This window comes from Mobula hypostoma, chromosome 9 (genome assembly GCF_963921235.1).
Source record: "Mobula hypostoma chromosome 9, sMobHyp1.1, whole genome shotgun sequence".
In the NCBI taxonomy this organism is placed as follows: domain Eukaryota; kingdom Metazoa; phylum Chordata; class Chondrichthyes; order Myliobatiformes; family Myliobatidae; genus Mobula; species Mobula hypostoma.
The window spans coordinates 135,761,739-135,779,157 of NC_086105.1; the positions used below are offsets into that span (position 1 = coordinate 135,761,739).

The 17,419-nt window shown below is 42.4% G+C and overlaps 1 protein-coding gene across 7 annotated transcripts in view; it reads left to right on the top strand.

Moving 5' to 3' along the window:
- The window catches only part of ccdc78 (coiled-coil domain containing 78), a 140,978-nt gene that overhangs the window by 101,195 nt on the left and 22,364 nt on the right, over positions 1 to 17,419 (top strand). For 6 of the 7 annotated variants that reach the window (XM_063059252.1, XM_063059253.1, XM_063059255.1 and 3 more), the window contains 6 exons: positions 1,259 to 1,384; positions 3,108 to 3,319; positions 4,958 to 5,132; positions 7,050 to 7,093; positions 11,716 to 11,797; positions 13,950 to 14,050. In XM_063059252.1, coding sequence (XP_062915322.1) covers positions 1,259 to 1,384; positions 3,108 to 3,319; positions 4,958 to 5,132; positions 7,050 to 7,093; positions 11,716 to 11,797; positions 13,950 to 14,050 — 740 coding nt within the window. The remainder of the gene's footprint in view (positions 1 to 1,258; positions 1,385 to 3,107; positions 3,320 to 4,957; positions 5,133 to 7,049; positions 7,094 to 11,715; positions 11,798 to 13,949; positions 14,051 to 17,419) is intronic. The other variant, XM_063059257.1, reaches the window with a different exon arrangement.

Consider the following 17,419-nt stretch of genomic DNA (forward strand, 5'->3'; position numbering starts at 1 on the left):
GGCAAAACAACAGCAAAACAAGCCCCTTTCCTCCCTCCTCACACACTCACATGCACACATGGTCCTCCAGGGCACCACGATTGACGGAGATAGTGGATAGTGAGGTAGGCTATCAAAGCTTGCAGCAGGATCCGGACCAGACGGAAAAATTACACAAGAACAAGCACACTTGGAACAACAAAATTGCCCGTTGGAAAGCAAAGCAGTCGTAGTGTTGCTATGCTGGAGCAGTGCTTAGAGCTGTGCCGCATGTTTCAAGGAACCGATTGGCTGAAGGGAACTAGTTGTCATTGCACCTCCTGGACACTGACTCATCACCTCTTGTGGTGTCAGTGGTCAATTTGTATCTGACATTGGAAATGCGCTTCGCTGTAACTGTAAAACATTTACTGATCTGCCTGCCATTTCTTTTAAATAGGAAGATATCAAAGTTCAAGGTTACATTTATTATCAGAGTAAATATGTGTCACCACCTACAGCCCTGAGATTCATTTTCTTGCGGATAAGAAACAGGAGCAGGAGTCGGCCATCTGCCCGTCAAGCCTGCTCCGTCCCTCAATAAGATTATGGCTAATCTGGCCATGGACTCACCTCCACCTACCTGCCTTTTCTCCATAACCCGTAATTCCTCCACAATGCAAAAATCTATCCAACCTTGTCTTAAATATATTTACTGAGGTAGCCTCCACTGCTTCATTGGGCAGAGAATTCCACCGATTCACCACTCTCTGGGAAAAGCAGTTCCTCCTCATCTCCGTCCTAAATGTACTCCCCTAAATCTACAGAATACCAACCGTATCAGCATCAATGAAAGACCACCCAACTTGGGCATTCAACCAGTGTGCAGAAGACAACAAACTATGCAAATAAAAAATAAAGACATAATAATAATAAATAAACAATAATTTTTGAGAACATGAGATGAAGAGTCCTTGAAAGTGAGGTCATTGGTTGTGGAAACATTTCAAAGATGGGGCAAGTGAAGTTATCCTTTCTTGTTCAAGAGCTCGATGGTTGAGGGGTAATAACTGTTCCTGAACCTGGTGGTGTGAGTCCTGAGGCTCCTCTATCTTCTACCTGACGGCAGCAGCGAGCTGGGTGGTGGGTGGAGAGGGTCTTTGATGATGGATGCTGCTTTCCTGTGACAATGTTTCATACAGATGTGCTCAATGGTGGGGAGAACTTTCTTTGTGATGGACTATACAAAAAAAGCCTAGAAATCTCTATAATTTGGTTCTACTTTTATGATCTCCGATAGGCATTGCTGAGTTCTCAGAGTCAACTGAAAGAGATGCAAACCGAGAACTCCCAGCTGCAGCTCCGACTGAAAGAACTAAGTGAAGAATATCGCATGCGACTTGTCCGCTACATTGAAGATGTTACTGTAAGCAGTTAATTGAATGGTGTAATTCTGTTATTTAAGATTGCTTGTGTAAAGGAGTCTGAATTATTGGGGCAGCTCAGTGATACGGCTGGTAGATCTGCTGTCTCACAGCTCTGCCGACCTGGTTCATTTCTGACCTCCACTGTCATCTGCGTAGTTTGCAAGTTCTCCCTGTGAGCACGTGGATTTCCCAGGATGCTCCAGTTTCGTCCCACACCTGAATAACGTGCAGATTGATGGATTAAATGGCCACTATAGTGAGTGAATATAGTGGGAATGAGAGGAGATTCACGTTTATTATCACTGACATAAATCATGAAATTTGTTCTTTTGTGTCAGCAGTACAGTGTAATTCATAAAAATTGCTGTAACTTGCAATAAGAATATACATCCATTGCACTTTATTAGGTACAGTAGATGTATGTTCGTGGCTTTCTGCTGCGGTAGCCCATTCGCTTCAAGTTTCGACATGTTGTGTGTCCAGCAATGCTCTTCTGCACACCACAGTTGTAATGTGTGGTTATTTGAGTTACTGTAATCTTCCTGCCAGCTTGACCCAGTCTGGCCGTTCTCCTCTGACCTCTCTCATTAACCAGGTGTTTTTGCCCATAAAACTGCTGCTCACTGGACATGTTTTGCTTTTTGCATAGTTCTCTATAAACTCTAGAGACTGCTGTGTGTGAAAATCCCAGGAGATCAGCAGTTTTTGAGATACTTAAACCACTCCATCTGGCACCAACAATCATTCCACGGTCAAAGTCACTTAGATCATATTTCTTCCCCCAGTCTGATGTTTGGTCTGAACAAGAACTGACCATGTCCACATGATTATAGGCTTTGAGTCGCTGCCAATTGTTAGGTGACTAGTGCATTAACGAGCTGGTGTACAGGTATACCTAATAAAGTGGCCACTGAATGTGTGTGCGCGTGTGTGTCTGTGTGGGAGGTAGTGTTCATGTGTTCAAGGACCATTCGGAAATTTGACGGCAAAGGGGAAGAAGCCATTCCTAAAATGTTGAATGTATATTTTCACGCTCGTGTATTTCCTCAGTTATGGCTGTAATGAGAAGAGAACGTGTTCTAGGTGATGAGGATCCTTAATGGTGGAGTCTGCATTCACGATGCATCACCTTTTGAAGATGTTCTCGATGCTGGGGTGGGGGTGGCTGGTGCCCATCATGGAGGTGGCTGACTCTACAACCCTATGCAAACTTTTTCGATCCTGCACATTACAGCCTCTGTATCAGGTGGTGATGCACCAGTAAGAGTGCCCTCCACGGTATATCTGTAAAAAATTGCTAGAGTTTTTGGTGACCTACCAAATCTCCTCAAACTCCTAATGAAATATAATAATTGTCACTCTTTCTTCATAATTGCATCAATTAACAGTATTGGGCCCAGGCTAGGTCTTCAAAGAATAGGATCTAGGGGAAGTTAATGGGGAATAGACTTGCTCTTTAGGTGGCATAGACAGACTGAAGTTCTACATCATAAGAACATAAGTAATAGGAGCAGGAGCAAGCCTTCTGGCCTGTCGAGCCTGCTCTGTCTTTCAGTAAAATCATGGCGAATCTAGCTGTGGACTCAATTCCACCTACCTGTCTCTTTCCATAACCATTAATTACACTGCTATCAAAATCTGTCTCGCTGGGTCTTGTATAAGGAAATGTGAAATATTTGAAAGAAAAACTAATGGCGTGTTGCTTCCAATATTCTGTGCAAGGACTATTTGGATAATTCAGTGAAGCCTAGCAATGATGACACTGAACCCTCAACAGACCCACCTCACCTGAAGAAGTTTGTGGACAGCATGCTCAAGGACATACGATCTGTCTACAGATCGCGAGAGGAACAGCTGGCTACGGCAGCCAGAAGTTACAAGAAAAGGATGCAGGACGTGTTCAAGAAACATGAATATCTCCTGATCGCATACAGGTTAAAGAATAATTGTGGCAAATTCTACTATTTGGGAATATAGTAGATTTGCTAATGTGGGAAATTTGGGGATATTTCTCTGATTTATTAATTTAGTTGGCTTATAGTACTGTTGGGATCCATGATTCAGCTCTTCTGTGTTATGTCAAAGAATTTGTAATCAGTCATCTGCAGTAACATATTGTGTATGTCTCAAATCCAGACCCAAACCCAAGGTGGGACAATAAATTATTGCTCAGTGACATGAAGTACAAGGACCTCTTTCTGAAAGATTCTCCCCATTCCTTTGACACAGTAATTCTTTAATACCCTGTCCTTCCTGATAGGTTTAATTCCTCTGAAATTCAATATTCTTGTCCTGTTGTAATCTTCACTCTTACTGCTCTTCCAGTACCAAAGCACAGGCAGCCTCACTTCAGTTACATACCCATCGTGCTGTGGTCCTTTCGTACTGTCTAAACCTGGCTGCATTCCAGTGACAAATGGAGATGATTCGGTTCTTTCCCTGCCAATCAACTTTATTACACAATTATAAGTGAATAAGAATGATTTAATGCCCATAATTTATGTGCATCTCTCTTACATTTGCAACATCTTTCTGGAAAGATTGTCCCACATGCGTAGGGAGAGGTTCTTCATAAGAACACGTTCTTCCCCTCTGTAATCATATTTATGAATAATGGTGTAGTAACACTACCTCACTCTTCCTCTTTAGCTCTACCTATCTAATTTTTAATGTTTTGCTTCCTTGAAGTTGTTATAGCTGGGGGTGGTAATAGGGATAAGCTCCCACTACCTATTAAATGCTCCCAATGGCATTCACCTCAAATAGCCTCTGACAACCAATTCCAGCTCCTAGCCTTCATGTGTGACTTAGCTACTAAGAATCATCTCTACTGACAGGAGAAGGGGCAAAGGCGGGTTACTAGCACCTTAAAACCAGTTGCTTCAGGCAAACAGGGCTCGTTAGCTATGGTGGGCAGCTCCTCTAGGAAAAGGAAAAGTGATCTCAGACCTCCACTGCCTTGCGGTTATACCCAGTCGTGGGGAAGGCTTCGGGAGTAAACCCTGAGGGAAAAATCCGGAGCTGGAGTCTCTTAAGCAGTTGAGTTCAACGCTGTCTGACAACTACCGCGACGCTGCCAGGGCCAAACTATAACAATCTCTGCTGTTCCTTTGGATTCATCAGCTGCATGGCGAGGGCGAGCCTGTTGAATGGGCAGTCGCTTGCTCTCCGTATCATACCGTCCTGGCTTGTGTATCATGTAGACAGCCGGGACACCACATTCATGGTGGACCCTGACCAACAAAGGTCCTCAATACTGCTTCCACAAAACAACGAATTGGACCACACGTGGCAGTGATAAAACTCTGATTCCAAAGTGGCTGTAGTTTTGGCTTCTTCTGTTCCTAAATAGACTCTGTTTTCTATGTAATTTACATGCTTTACAATAGACTTCATTGAAATCTTTGTTCCTGAAAAAATGGTTAACCATGTCGTGGTAATGTTCATTGTACTTGAACCGGGAGGGGATGAGATAAGGAAGTTGCAGAAAAATGATTCTGGTTGCGGAAATGACTGTATATTTGCCTTAGGAGCATTACACCTGTAACTAAATCCATTCTTGTTTGGCACAGAATGCAGCGGGAACAGATTTTATCATTGGGCAACAAGGAACTGGATCCTGGTCCTTCAGAAATAACCTTTGCCATCACTTACAGTGAACTTCTGAACCATCAGAGTCAGGAGATGAACAGATTACGCGAGGATAAAGCTCGCCTGGAAGGACAACTCCGAGACCTTCAGGAGAAGGTGAGAATTCTGCAGGGAAAAGAGAAGGGAAAGGAAATCTTCTCCTTAAGTCAGAAGCCCATTCTATTTTCGATTCTTCTCCATTATGTATGTATGATTGTGTTTACGTGCGTGTTCATTGATGACTTATGCCATGAACCAATCCCACAGTGATTGTGACTGTGATCTGCATTTTAAGTTCAATCTACAATCCTCATTCAGATATGAAGACTGGTTGCTGTTGAAATTAACATTTGCTATGTTCCATAACTCCAGAATATGTCCTAACAGAGGCTGCAGTAGAAGATAGGGAGTCATGTAGCATGGAAACAGACCCTTCAGCCCATCTAGTCCATACTAACCATGATCTAATCTGGCCCCATTTCCCTATCTTTGACCAATATCTCTCTGAATCTTTCTTATCCATGTACCTGTCCAAATGTTGTAACAACAAGTTTGCAGATGAAACCATTATAGTGGGCCACATTTCAAATAACATTGAGTCGGAGTACAGGAAGAAGATAGAGAGCTTGGTGACATAGTGTAATACAACAATTTTTCCCTCAGTGTCAACAAAACAGACAAGCTGGCCATTGATTTCAGAAAGGAAGATGGTGCACATGCTCCTGTTTGCGTTAATGGTGTTGAGGTTGAGAACTTCAAGTTCCTCGGCGTGAACGTCACCAGTAGCCTTTTCTGGTCCAACCTCGTAGACACTACAGCTAAGAAAACTCACCAATGCCTCTACTTCCTCAGGAGGCTAAATAAATTCAGCACCTCCTCATCGACTCTTACCAATTTTTATTTTTGCACCATGGAAAGCATTTTATCTGGAAGCACAACGGCTTGGTATGACAACTCTTCTGCAAGAAACTGCAGACAGTTGTGGACAGAACTCAGCCATCATAGGAACCATTTTCCCCCCTATGGACTCTGGCTATACTTCTCTGTCCCGCGGTAAAGCAGCCAGCGTAATGAAAGATCCCACCCACCCTGGACTTCCTTTCAGCTCTCCTCTCCACTCTCTCATCGGGCAGAAGATACATAAGTCTGAAAGGACCAGGCCCAAGGGCAGTTTCTATCCCACTGTTATCAGACTCTTAAATAGATCTCTTGTACGGTAAGATGGACACTTGAGTTCACAATTTACGTTTATGATCTTGCACTTTATTGTTTACTTGTGCTGCACTATCTCTGTAAGCTTTTACATGTTGTTCTGCATTATTATTGTTTTACCTTGTTTTGCCCCAATGCACCGTGTAATGATTGGAATCTATAGAAATAGTATACAGGACAAGCTTTTCACTGTACATGTGACAATAACAAACCAATAATCAATCATAATCCTGCAACCATTTTAAATGAATGTTTTAGAGTCATAGAGTCAAAGAAAACTACAGGACAGAAACAGGCCCTTCAGCCAATCTAGTCCATGCCAACCCATTTAAACTACCTACTCCCATCGACCTGCACTGGGACCATAGCCCTCCATACCCCTCCCATACATGTACCCCTCCAACTTCTTTCAGACTTTGAAATCGAAATTGTATCTACCACTTGTGCTGGCAGCTCATTCCACACTCACACAACCTTCTGAATGAAGAAGTTTCCCCTTAAGCATTTCACTTGTCACCCTTAACCTTTGAACTCAAGTTGTAGCCCCATCCAATCTTGCTTGCTTGCATTTACCCTATCTATACCCCTCATTTTGTGTACCTCTATCAAATCTCTGCCCAATCTTCTAGTCAAGACTATCTTCATGGCTGCAAAGATTACAAATGAAATATTTTATACAATAAGTGGTTCATATCTTGGCACCAGGCTGATGAATTACACTGGACTCAATTTGTTTGTTTTAGTACCATGACCAGAGCATATTCCTTTACAACATATTTCAGTTCATGTCCGTTTACTCATTTAATTTGCATTTATTTTTAGATAAGACTCGGTGGGAGTTCTGCACCGGCTGCATCTTCCTTTGTGTAAGTGTTGCATCAATTCTTAACTTTCTGGCAATGTTGTGGTATTTAATTTTTGATTTTTTTTTTGCACAGTGATTTCTTTGTACGAGAATAGGTCTCAAATAATTTTCACATTATTTAATAATTGGGATGGGTAATGGTGGCAGGGTGGAGATGTGTCTCTACCAAAGGAGCTGTAAGGTGCTCCTTCCCTCCACTATCTGCAGGTCACCCTTGGGCAAGGTGTAGCTCCTGATTAGACCCTCCCATCCTGATCAGGGTCACGTGAACCCATGGGAGCAGGTGGTGGATGGTTGTATGAGCAGCTGGTGCATATCACAAGTCCTGGTTATGTGACCACCGGCAGCAGGCAAACGATCTCTGAAGAGTATTGACAATGGCGGGGTCATTCGTCTTGTAAAGGCATGCCCAGAAGAAGGCAATGGTAAACCATTTCTGTCGGAACATCTGCCAAGAACAATCATGGTCATGAAAAGACCATGATCGCCCACATATATGACATGGCACACAACAAATGAACAAATGGTAGACAGAAGGGAGGACGTTAACAGTAAAGTCATGAACTGGATCTACAGATTGTGTGGGCTAAATCAGAGTTAGTGGACTCCATGCAGTTCTTGTGTTTGGTCAAACCTTGTTCGACTGATCCCAAGATCCTCGGAGGTACAGTGTTTAATTTGGTGCATGTGCTCTGGAGAATGGATAGAAGGGGTGGTGTAGGGGAAAGGAAGGAATAAAAGGTCCCAGAATTATCTCTAAAGTCCTTGGGGTTTGGGCTGTAATTTCGTAAATTACAGGTCAAAGTCAAAGTTGAGTTTATTGTCCCATGCACATGTCTATATGTGTACAGGTGCAATGAAAAACTTACCTGCAGCAGAATCACAGACACATAACGTCATATAGGCAGTATTCACAGGAAATAACATAAACACAAGTTTTACAAGAAAGAACACAATTAAAAATCCCCATTTTAGTGTAAAGTGATCAAAGTGGTTGTACTGTTGCCACACTAGCAATTAGGGTTATGTCACTTGGTTCAAGAACCAAATAGTTCAAGGGAAGGAGCTATTCCTGAACCTAGGGACTTCAGACTTCTGTACCTCTTGTCCAAAGGTAGCTACAAGAAGATGGCATAGTCTTCTTGGTGGAAGTTAAATCTGAATATTATGCAAAAGGTCACTGCTGCAGTGGGAAACTATAGAGATAAGGTGAAACTTAAACTTCAGAATTAGAGTCAGGTTTATTATCACAAACATATGTCGTGAACTGTGTTATTTTTGTGCCAGTAAGTCATAAAAATACTATAAGTTAAAATATAAAATAAATAAATAAATGGAGCCAACGAGGAATGGTGAGCTAGCGTTCATTGACCCCTCCAAAAGGAGCATACCATGGTCGTAGGGTTTGGAGGCTTGCATGCATCAATGACGCAGAGAGCTTATGCTGGCTGAAGACAGGGCTTTATGAGTTGGCTCTTGATAGAGTCATCAGTGCCAAACAGGTCAAAGGGTAGAGGCTAGACTAAGAGTGGTTCACCAGTTCTCGGGGTTTGGGGGTGGGGTTCAGCTCAGGGCCAACAACCCTGATCGGTAAAACAAAATTGTTATGGAAACAGTAATGAAGAATCCTTCTACATCTGAGTACAACGGTATTCCCGAGTCCCATTGCGGACTCAGGAATACATGACTGACAGCAGTGAAAACGGAAAGGAAGCCCTGAACACTGCCAGAGATGAAGGACCTTCATTGCTGCCCCAAACACCAGTGGTGTAATGGGCAGTAAGAAAGTGAATAAGTTCAAGGACCATTTAGAAATCTGATGGCGGAGGGGCAGAAACTATTCCTAAAACTTTGAGGGAGGGTCTTCAGGCTCTTGTACCTCCTCCCTGATCGTAGTAGCGTGAAGAAGGCATGTGTCAGATGCAAAGGATGCTTAGTGATTGTTGCTGCCTTTGACGAGTAGAATTTAAAAAACTGTAGACACTGGAACCTGAAACAAACACAGAATTGCTCGAAGAACACAGCTGGTCGAGCAGCATCACTCCCAGTTCTGATGAAAGATCTTTAACGAGAAATGTTAACTGGTTTTGATCTCTCCACAGACACTCCTTGAATGTTTGAGTTCTCCCAGCATTTCTATTTTTGTGTAATAGAGTTTTACTGGTTACATCCACTCAGTGGCCACTTTATTCAATACCTCCTGTGCCTAATAAGGTGGCCACTGAGCAGATGTTTGTGGTCTGCTGCTGCTGTAACCCATCCACTTCAAGTTGTGCACTCAGAGATACTTTTCTGCACACCGTTGTAACACTTGGTTATTTGAGTTACTGTTGCCTTCTTGTCAGCTTGAACCAGTCTGGCCATTCTCCTCTGACCTCCCTCATTAACAAGGCACTTGCACGCACAGAGCTGCTGCTCACTGGATGTTCTTCTTTGCACCATTCACAGTAAACTCTAGCGACTGCTGTGCGTGAAAATCTCAGGAGAGCAGCAGTTTCTGAGATACTCAAACCACCCCAACACTCACAACCCGCTGGAGGAACTCAGCAGGTCGGGCAGCATCCGTGGAAATGATCAGTCAACGCTTCAGGCCGGAAGCCTTCGTCAGGACCCTCCCAAACTACCCCATCTGGCACCAACAATCATTCCATGGCCAAGGTCACTTAGGTCACATTTCTTCCCCATTCTAATGTTAGGTCTGAACAACAATGTAACCTCTTGACCATGCCTGTATGCATTGAATTTCATGTTTGAGATGGTGTTGGCAGCAAACAAAACTGCTAACTATTTTATTAATCACACTTTTCTTGGGAGCAGTCATGGCAATCAGTAGCGTGCAGCTTTCCTTTTGTAGTTGAGCTCTTGAACCGCCGGCACAACCTGGCATTATTGTAGAGTGAACTGAAGTCTTGAAGGTGCAGAATAGTTGCGTTGTGCTGGGTACAGGCAGAATCGAGGCAGCAGGGCTCTGGCCCGAGTGCGGGGAATGAGCTGATGTTTGGCCCTTACTGGAATGGACCCGAAGGTGAGTCGCAGCAGCAGGGCCCGAGCCTAAGAGTGAGGAACAAGCCGATGTCTGACTGATTTAAGTGACCAGTTTCAGTGATCGGGATTCAATTCCTGCTGCTGCCTGCAAGGAGTTTGTGTGTTCTTCCCGTGGCTGCGTGGGTTTCCTCTGGTTTCATCTCACCTTCCAAAAGACGTGCAGTTACGCTTAGGGTTAGTGAGATGTGGGCCTGCTATGTTGGCGCTGGAAGCATGGTGACAGTTGTGGGCTGCCCTCAGAACAATTCTCAGGCTATGTTGGTCGTTAACCAACATTGCATTGCATAGTAGGGGAATTAAGAGTTTTGGGGAAAAGGCAGGTAGATGAGTCCCTGGCTAGATAGTCATGATCTTATTTAATAGCAGAGCAGGCTCAACGAGCCAGATGACCGACTCCTGCTCCTATTTCTTATGTTCTTATGATGCAAATAACACATTTCACTGTATGTTCAATGTTTCAATGTACATGAGACAAATAAAGCCAATCTTTATCTTTATATCTTTCATTTATAACTCTGCTGACTGCATCTTTTTTCTGAAGAAATAGCCCTGCCAAGGAGATATGGCTGGGAGTCTTGCCTCTGCTGTTTGAGTAGGCTGTTAACTGTGCAAATTTACCCTGCATAATAGACTGCACAATCAAACACACAGGCACATGTCCAATAAACTGGAAAAATGGTCTGCTGGCAAAATGCTCTACATTTTGAATTAGATTGATAAAACAAATAGGCCTTTACCTCTCAAAATGTTGTGAATGTGAAAATATCATTCGAAAATTACATGAAGAGGCGAGGTAATTCTTTCAGAAAATTTAAGAACATTGAAATAGTCAAGGAAATAATTAAATAACTTTTTAAGGAAGCTCAAGCAAAATGCTTGCAGCCAAGAAAAAGTCAGAGCTGCAGAATAAATGCAAAGAAGTAGGATTCACTTTGAGTCAAGTTTGGTACAGCACACACAAAGTGCTGGAGGAACTCAGCAGGTCAGGGAACATCGATGGAAGTGAATAAACAATGGACATTTTCAGCCAAGACCCTTCACCAGGGCTGGAAGGGAATGGGGAAGAAGCCAGAATAAGAAGGTAGGGGAGGGAGTACAAACCAGAATGCGGCAGATGAAGCCATGTGGGTTGGGAAGTGGGCATGAAGTGAGAAGCTGGGAAATGACAGGTGGAAAATGTAAACGATGAAGAAGGGGGAATCTGATCAGAGATGGGAATGGACCATGGGAGGAAGAAGGACCAGAGGGAGGTGATAGGCAGGTGAGAAGAGAAGAGGTAAAAAGTTAGAGAAATCAACTTTCATTCCATCAAGTTGGCTACCCAGACAGAATATAGGGTGTTGCTTCTCCAACCTGAGAGTGGCCTCATCATGGCAGTAGAGTAGGCCATGGACTGAAATATTGGAATAGGAATGGGGATTGGAGTTAAAATGGTTGGCCATCGGGAAATCCTGCATGTTGCAGATGGGGCAGCCATCTGCTTCCATGAATACAGGCAGTTTGGTGCCGTAATCTTCTGTCATTGTTTTTAGTAAAAAATCAGAAAATCAAATTTACTGTTTTATTGTTAACTTTCAGATTGGAAACTGGTGGCAAATCTGATAATGAAGGCTGGAGTGAACTAAAGAAACAGCTGAGAGAGTTCACGTTTACCACACAGGTCTGGGATGCCGCTCATTGTGGAACTTGCTTGTGTCTCTGAGATATTATAATATCCAATAGTCACCACTTAGAATAGGAATACAAGAAAAATTCTGTTTTCTAATTTTTATGGCCGTCCATTCAATGAGATGCAGTGTCCTGACACGTTCATTCCATTCCTCATCTCTCGGACAATACAATGTGGTTCTGAACTACAATCATGGGTTAAAGCGATTGTCATTTCTACTACAAAAAGCCAGCTCTATTAAGATAAATATTTGTGTCTTTTTTAAAAATAAATACAACATTGGTTGTAGCGAAAGAACACAAAAAGAGGCTTATGTGAAAGCCCATGTATTGATTTTAGTGGAAAGTGCAAGGTCATGTAATTAAATATAATTTTTTTAATTAAGAGAAACAGTACAATAACAGGCCCTTTCAGCCCAAAGAGCCTGTGCCATCCAAATGCCATGTAACCAGTTAACCTATTGACCCATAAGAGATAGGAGCAGGGTTAGGCCATTCAGCCCATCATGGTCGACCATTCCATCATGGCTGATTTATTATCCCCCTCAAGCTGTACATCTTTGGAGTACGGGAGGAAACTGGAACACCCAGAGGAAACCCACACAGTCATAGGCAGAATGAACAAACTCCTTACAGACAGCAGCAGGAATTGAACCTGGATCGCTAGAGCCGTAATAGCATTACGCTAACCGCCATGCTATAGGGCCACCCCAGTTTGCACTTCAGACTGTTACGAGGCTTGTACTATCAATCATGTGCTAAATTCCTACAATGTTAAATGGGGAATGTTTGTGACAGTAAGGAAGTTACCTTAACAGGAATGTTGCACTAGCACGTTGTTAATAGGACAAGAGTTTTAGACTGTAGTACCAATTTCATAATTCTCCATCCTGGAAGCAATCAGATGAGTCATGATGCCAGGTAGATCTGACATCAGCATAAACGAAATGGAAGATGAAGTCTTCCCCATGAGTAGGGGTGATGAAGTATAGCTAAATTAGAGGCACAGAGATATTTAAAGGGCAATTAAATAATTTTAGAGTTAAACTTTAAGAGTTCAAAGAAAAACTAATAGACATCACTTGGAGAAGATTATTTTATACACCAATAGTGGCAAATCTCCTTTCTGAAATATATTAAATGGAGATTATTGAATAAATCATACAAGACAGGAAATATGATCTCTACAAATCCTATAGAGAGAAAATGAAATGGACATACAAAACCTGAAATCTTTTAAAAGCAGATCACAGAGGCGATCATTGTAGCTGGAGTCAATAGGAGAGCTTAAATCTACAAGATTAAAGTAGTGTCAAGTCAATATGAGCATTAAGCAATCTGAACGATAACTTCTTGAAGGGACAGTATTCCCATTAGTCAACTTGATAAGCAGATCTTTCTCAGAAATAAAAGCTAAAGCAGATTTAAATGACCCAGATTAAAGTTACTTTAATAAATTCATCATTAGAAACAAGGGAGGAAGTTTATAACAATTCTAAAGCAGCAGAACACACTGGGGAGTACCCTCAGATTTCCAGTAAACCAATAGTGCACTGCCAATATTTCAAGATAATAGATACAGATGTAACATTGAAGGCGTTAGTCACACTTCTGGTCCGTGGGGTATATAGGGATCAGTACTGGAACCTTTGTTATATGCATTAAAAATCTGGGCACGAATGTAGCAGATGTGATTAGGAAGTTAGCATCTTTCATGAAAATCACGCACAGCGGTCTCTAGACAATAGTGCGAAAAACAAATAACACACAGTGAGCAGCATTTCTGTGGTTGAAGAGAGGAGAATGGCCAGACTGGTTCAAGCTGACAGGAAGGTGACAGTAGCTCAAATAACCACACATTACAACAGTGATGTGCAGAAAAGCATCTCTGAATGCACAACACATCAAACCTTGAAGTGAATGGGCTACAGCAGCAGATGGCCATGAGCATTCAGAACATGAGGTACCTCCTGCACTTAATAAAGTGGCCCCTGAGTTTAAATGTTAATGTTCCGCAAATGAATATAAATAAAAACTGGTTTAACGCTGTTTGCTGTAAGACGTTTTGAATGGGAATAGAAGCCCTGTGCTGAAGCATAGAGTTTGACTACTGTTAATACCTCGACACTGGATTTTACTAATAGGAAGAATTGGAACGTGAGCGCGCTGAGTTGAATTCGCGGGTCATCATTGCAGAGGAGCAGCTGGCTGAGCTGCAGGAATATGTGGACAAGCACCTAGGCAGGTAAAACCAGAATACACAACTTCAGAGATGTAATTGAATGTATTAGCCTTTTACAAAGTTGATGGCGGGGTTCTTAGCAGTGTGGAGGATCTTGGGGTCCAAGTCCATAGATCTCTCAAATTTGCTGTGCAAGTTGATAAGGTGGTTAAGAAAGCATATGGTGTGTTGTCAGCCTTCATTAGTTACGGGATTGAGTTAGACCATAAGATATAGGAGTAGAAGTAGGCCATTTGGCCCATCGAGTCTGCTCTGCCATTCAATCATGGACTGATCCAATTCTTCCAGTCAACCCCACTCCCCTGTTTTCAGCCCATACCCTTTGATGCCCTGGCTAATCTAGAACCTATCTATCTCTGCCTTAAATACACCCAATGACTTGGCCTCCACAGCTGCTCGTGGCAACAATTTCCACAGATTTACCACCCTCTGACTAAAGTAATTTCTCCACATCTCAGTTCTAAAAGGACGTTCTTCAATCCTGAAGTCATGCCCTCCTGTCCTAGAATCCCCTACCATGGGAAATAACTTTGCCATATCTAATCTGTTCAGGCCTTTTAACAGTTCAAGGACTTTGAGGTAATGTTGCAGCTCTATAAAACTCTGCTTAGACTATACCTGGAGTGATGTGTTCAGTTTTTGTCACTTCATTATAGGAAGGATGTGGAAACTTTTGATGGCATAGGGGAGATTTACGAGAACATTCTCTAGATTAGAGAGCATATCTTAATGAGGAAAAGTTGAGCAAGCTAGGACTTTTTTCTCTGGAGTGAGAGAGGATGAGGAGTGACTTGATAAAGCTGTATAAAATGATTAAGAGTCATTAGCAAGCACCTGGGTGATAATGGCTAATATAAGAGGAAGAACTTTAAAAATGAGAGTGGAAAAGTATAGAAGTGACGTCAGAGGTAGTTTTTTTAAAACATAGAGATGCATGGAATGTACAGCCAAGGTGGTGGTAGTGTCTTATACATGATGGACATTTAAGAGACTCTTAGATAGGCACATGGATGAAAGAAAAATAGAAAGTTATATGGGAGGGAAGGGGTTAGACTGGTCTTGGAATAGGTTAAAAGGCTGGAACAACATCACGTGCCAAAAGCCCTTTACTGTGCTGTGGTGTTCAATGTTCTGTCCGTAGATCGATATTTATTTTCCCAATTTTCTCCAATTGTCATATCCCACAAGGTTGCCCTCTGTCTGTTGTGAATGATAATTCCATAAGGCCATAAGATATAGGAGCACAATTAGGCCATTTAGCCCATTGAGTCTGTTCCATCATTTCATCATGGCTGATCCAATTTTCCTCTCAGCCCCAATCTCCTGCCTTCTCCCCATATCCCTTCATTCCCTGACCAATCAAGAATCTATCAACTTCTGCCTTAATTATAGTCATAGTCATAGTCATAGTCATACTTTATTGTTCCCGGGGGAAATTAGTTCATAAAGACCTGGCCTCCATAGCTGCCTGTGGCAAAGAATTTCACAGATTCACCACTCTCTGGCTAAAGAAATTCCTCTTCGTCTCTGTTTTAAAACAACACTCCTTTATTCTGAGGCTGTGTCCTCTAGTCTTAGACTCTCCCACCTTAGGAAACATCCTCTCCACATCCACTCTCTGAAGGCCTTTCACCATTCAAGAGGTTTCAATGAGGTCACCCCTCATTCTTCTGAATTCTAGTGAATACAAGCCCAGAGCCATCAAACACTCTTCATATGACAAGCCAGACAATCCTGGAATCATTTTCATGAACCTCTTTTGAGCCCTCTCCAGTTTCAGCACACCCTTTCTAAGATAAGGGGCCCAAACCTGCTCACAATATTCCAAATGGGGCCTCACCACTGCTTTATAATATTTATAATATAATAATATTTATAAAGTTTCAATATTAAATCCCTGCTTTTATATTCTAGTCCGCTTGAGATGAATGCTAACATTGCATTTGCCTTCCTCACCACTGACTCAGCCTGCAAATTAACCTTTAGGGAATCCTGCACAAGGACTCCCAAGCCCCTTTGCACCTCAGTTTTTTATTTTGCTTTTTCTCTACACTTAGAAAATAAGTCAACCCTTTATTTTCTTCTACCAAAGTGCATGACCATACACCTCCTGACACTGTATTCCATCTGCCATTTCTTTGCCCATTCTCATAATCTAAGTCCTCCTGTATCCTCTCTACTTCCTCCAAACTACCTGCCCCTCCACCTATCTTCATATCATCTGCAATTCTGCAACAAAGCCATCAATTGCATCATCCAAATCATTTACATATAACATGAAAAGAATCAGTCCCAACACAGACCCCTGTGGATCACCACTAGTCACCGGCAGTCAGTCAGAAAAGGCTCCCTTTATTCCCACTCTGTCTCCTGCCGATCAGCCACTGCTTTATCCATGCTAGAATATTTCCTGTAGTACTATGTGTTCATAGCTTGTTAACCAGCCTTGTGTGACACCTTCTGAAAAGCCTTCTGAAAATCCAAGAACACAATAACCGATTCTCCTTTGTCTACCCTGCTTGGTAATTCTTTGAATAATTCTTCGAAACCTTCCCACTAGGATATTAGTCCCCCTCCAGTTCAGGTGCAAATGGTCCCTTCGGTACATGTCCCACCTTCTCTGGAAGACAGCCCAATGATCCAAAAATCTTATGTCCTCCCTCCTATACCAACTCCTTACCCACATATTAAACTGTATAATCTTCCTAGTTCCAGCCTCACTAGCATATGGCATGGGTAGCAACCCTGAGATCACAACCCTGGAGGCCCTGCCCTTTAACTTACCACCTAACTCCCTCAAGTCCCTGTGCAGAACCTCGCCATTCATTCTACCTACATCATTGGTACCTACATGGGCCACGGCTTCTGGATGTTCACCCTCCCACTTAAGAATACTGCAGACTTAATCCAAGATACTCCCTACAATATAAAAAATATGAGAAATATAACCATTCGAGTATAAAATCTAAAGTATGTATAAATGAGATGTAAATCTGAAAAAAATAGTATTTAATTATAGTTATCCTTATGATGAATGAGGTGAGGGAAGGGATTTCTGATAACCAAACTGAAGAAGGTAAGGATACTGGAGGTTCTAAAAAGGTCACAGTGCTGTCATTCAGACAACTGACAACGACTCTTTATTACCCAGAATTGTGGATTTGCCCTGAGGTTAATAAAAACATGACAAAAATGCAAGTTATTTCTGTAGTTTTCTTCCAAGAAAGTGAATACAAACTTACAGACTGTGGTGGTCACAACCCAATCCGTCACAGGTAAAGCACACTTCACCAATGCTCCTTTACATGGCCACTGCTGCAAGAAAGCAGCATTCATCATCAAAGGCCCCCACCATTCCCTTTCCTCACTACT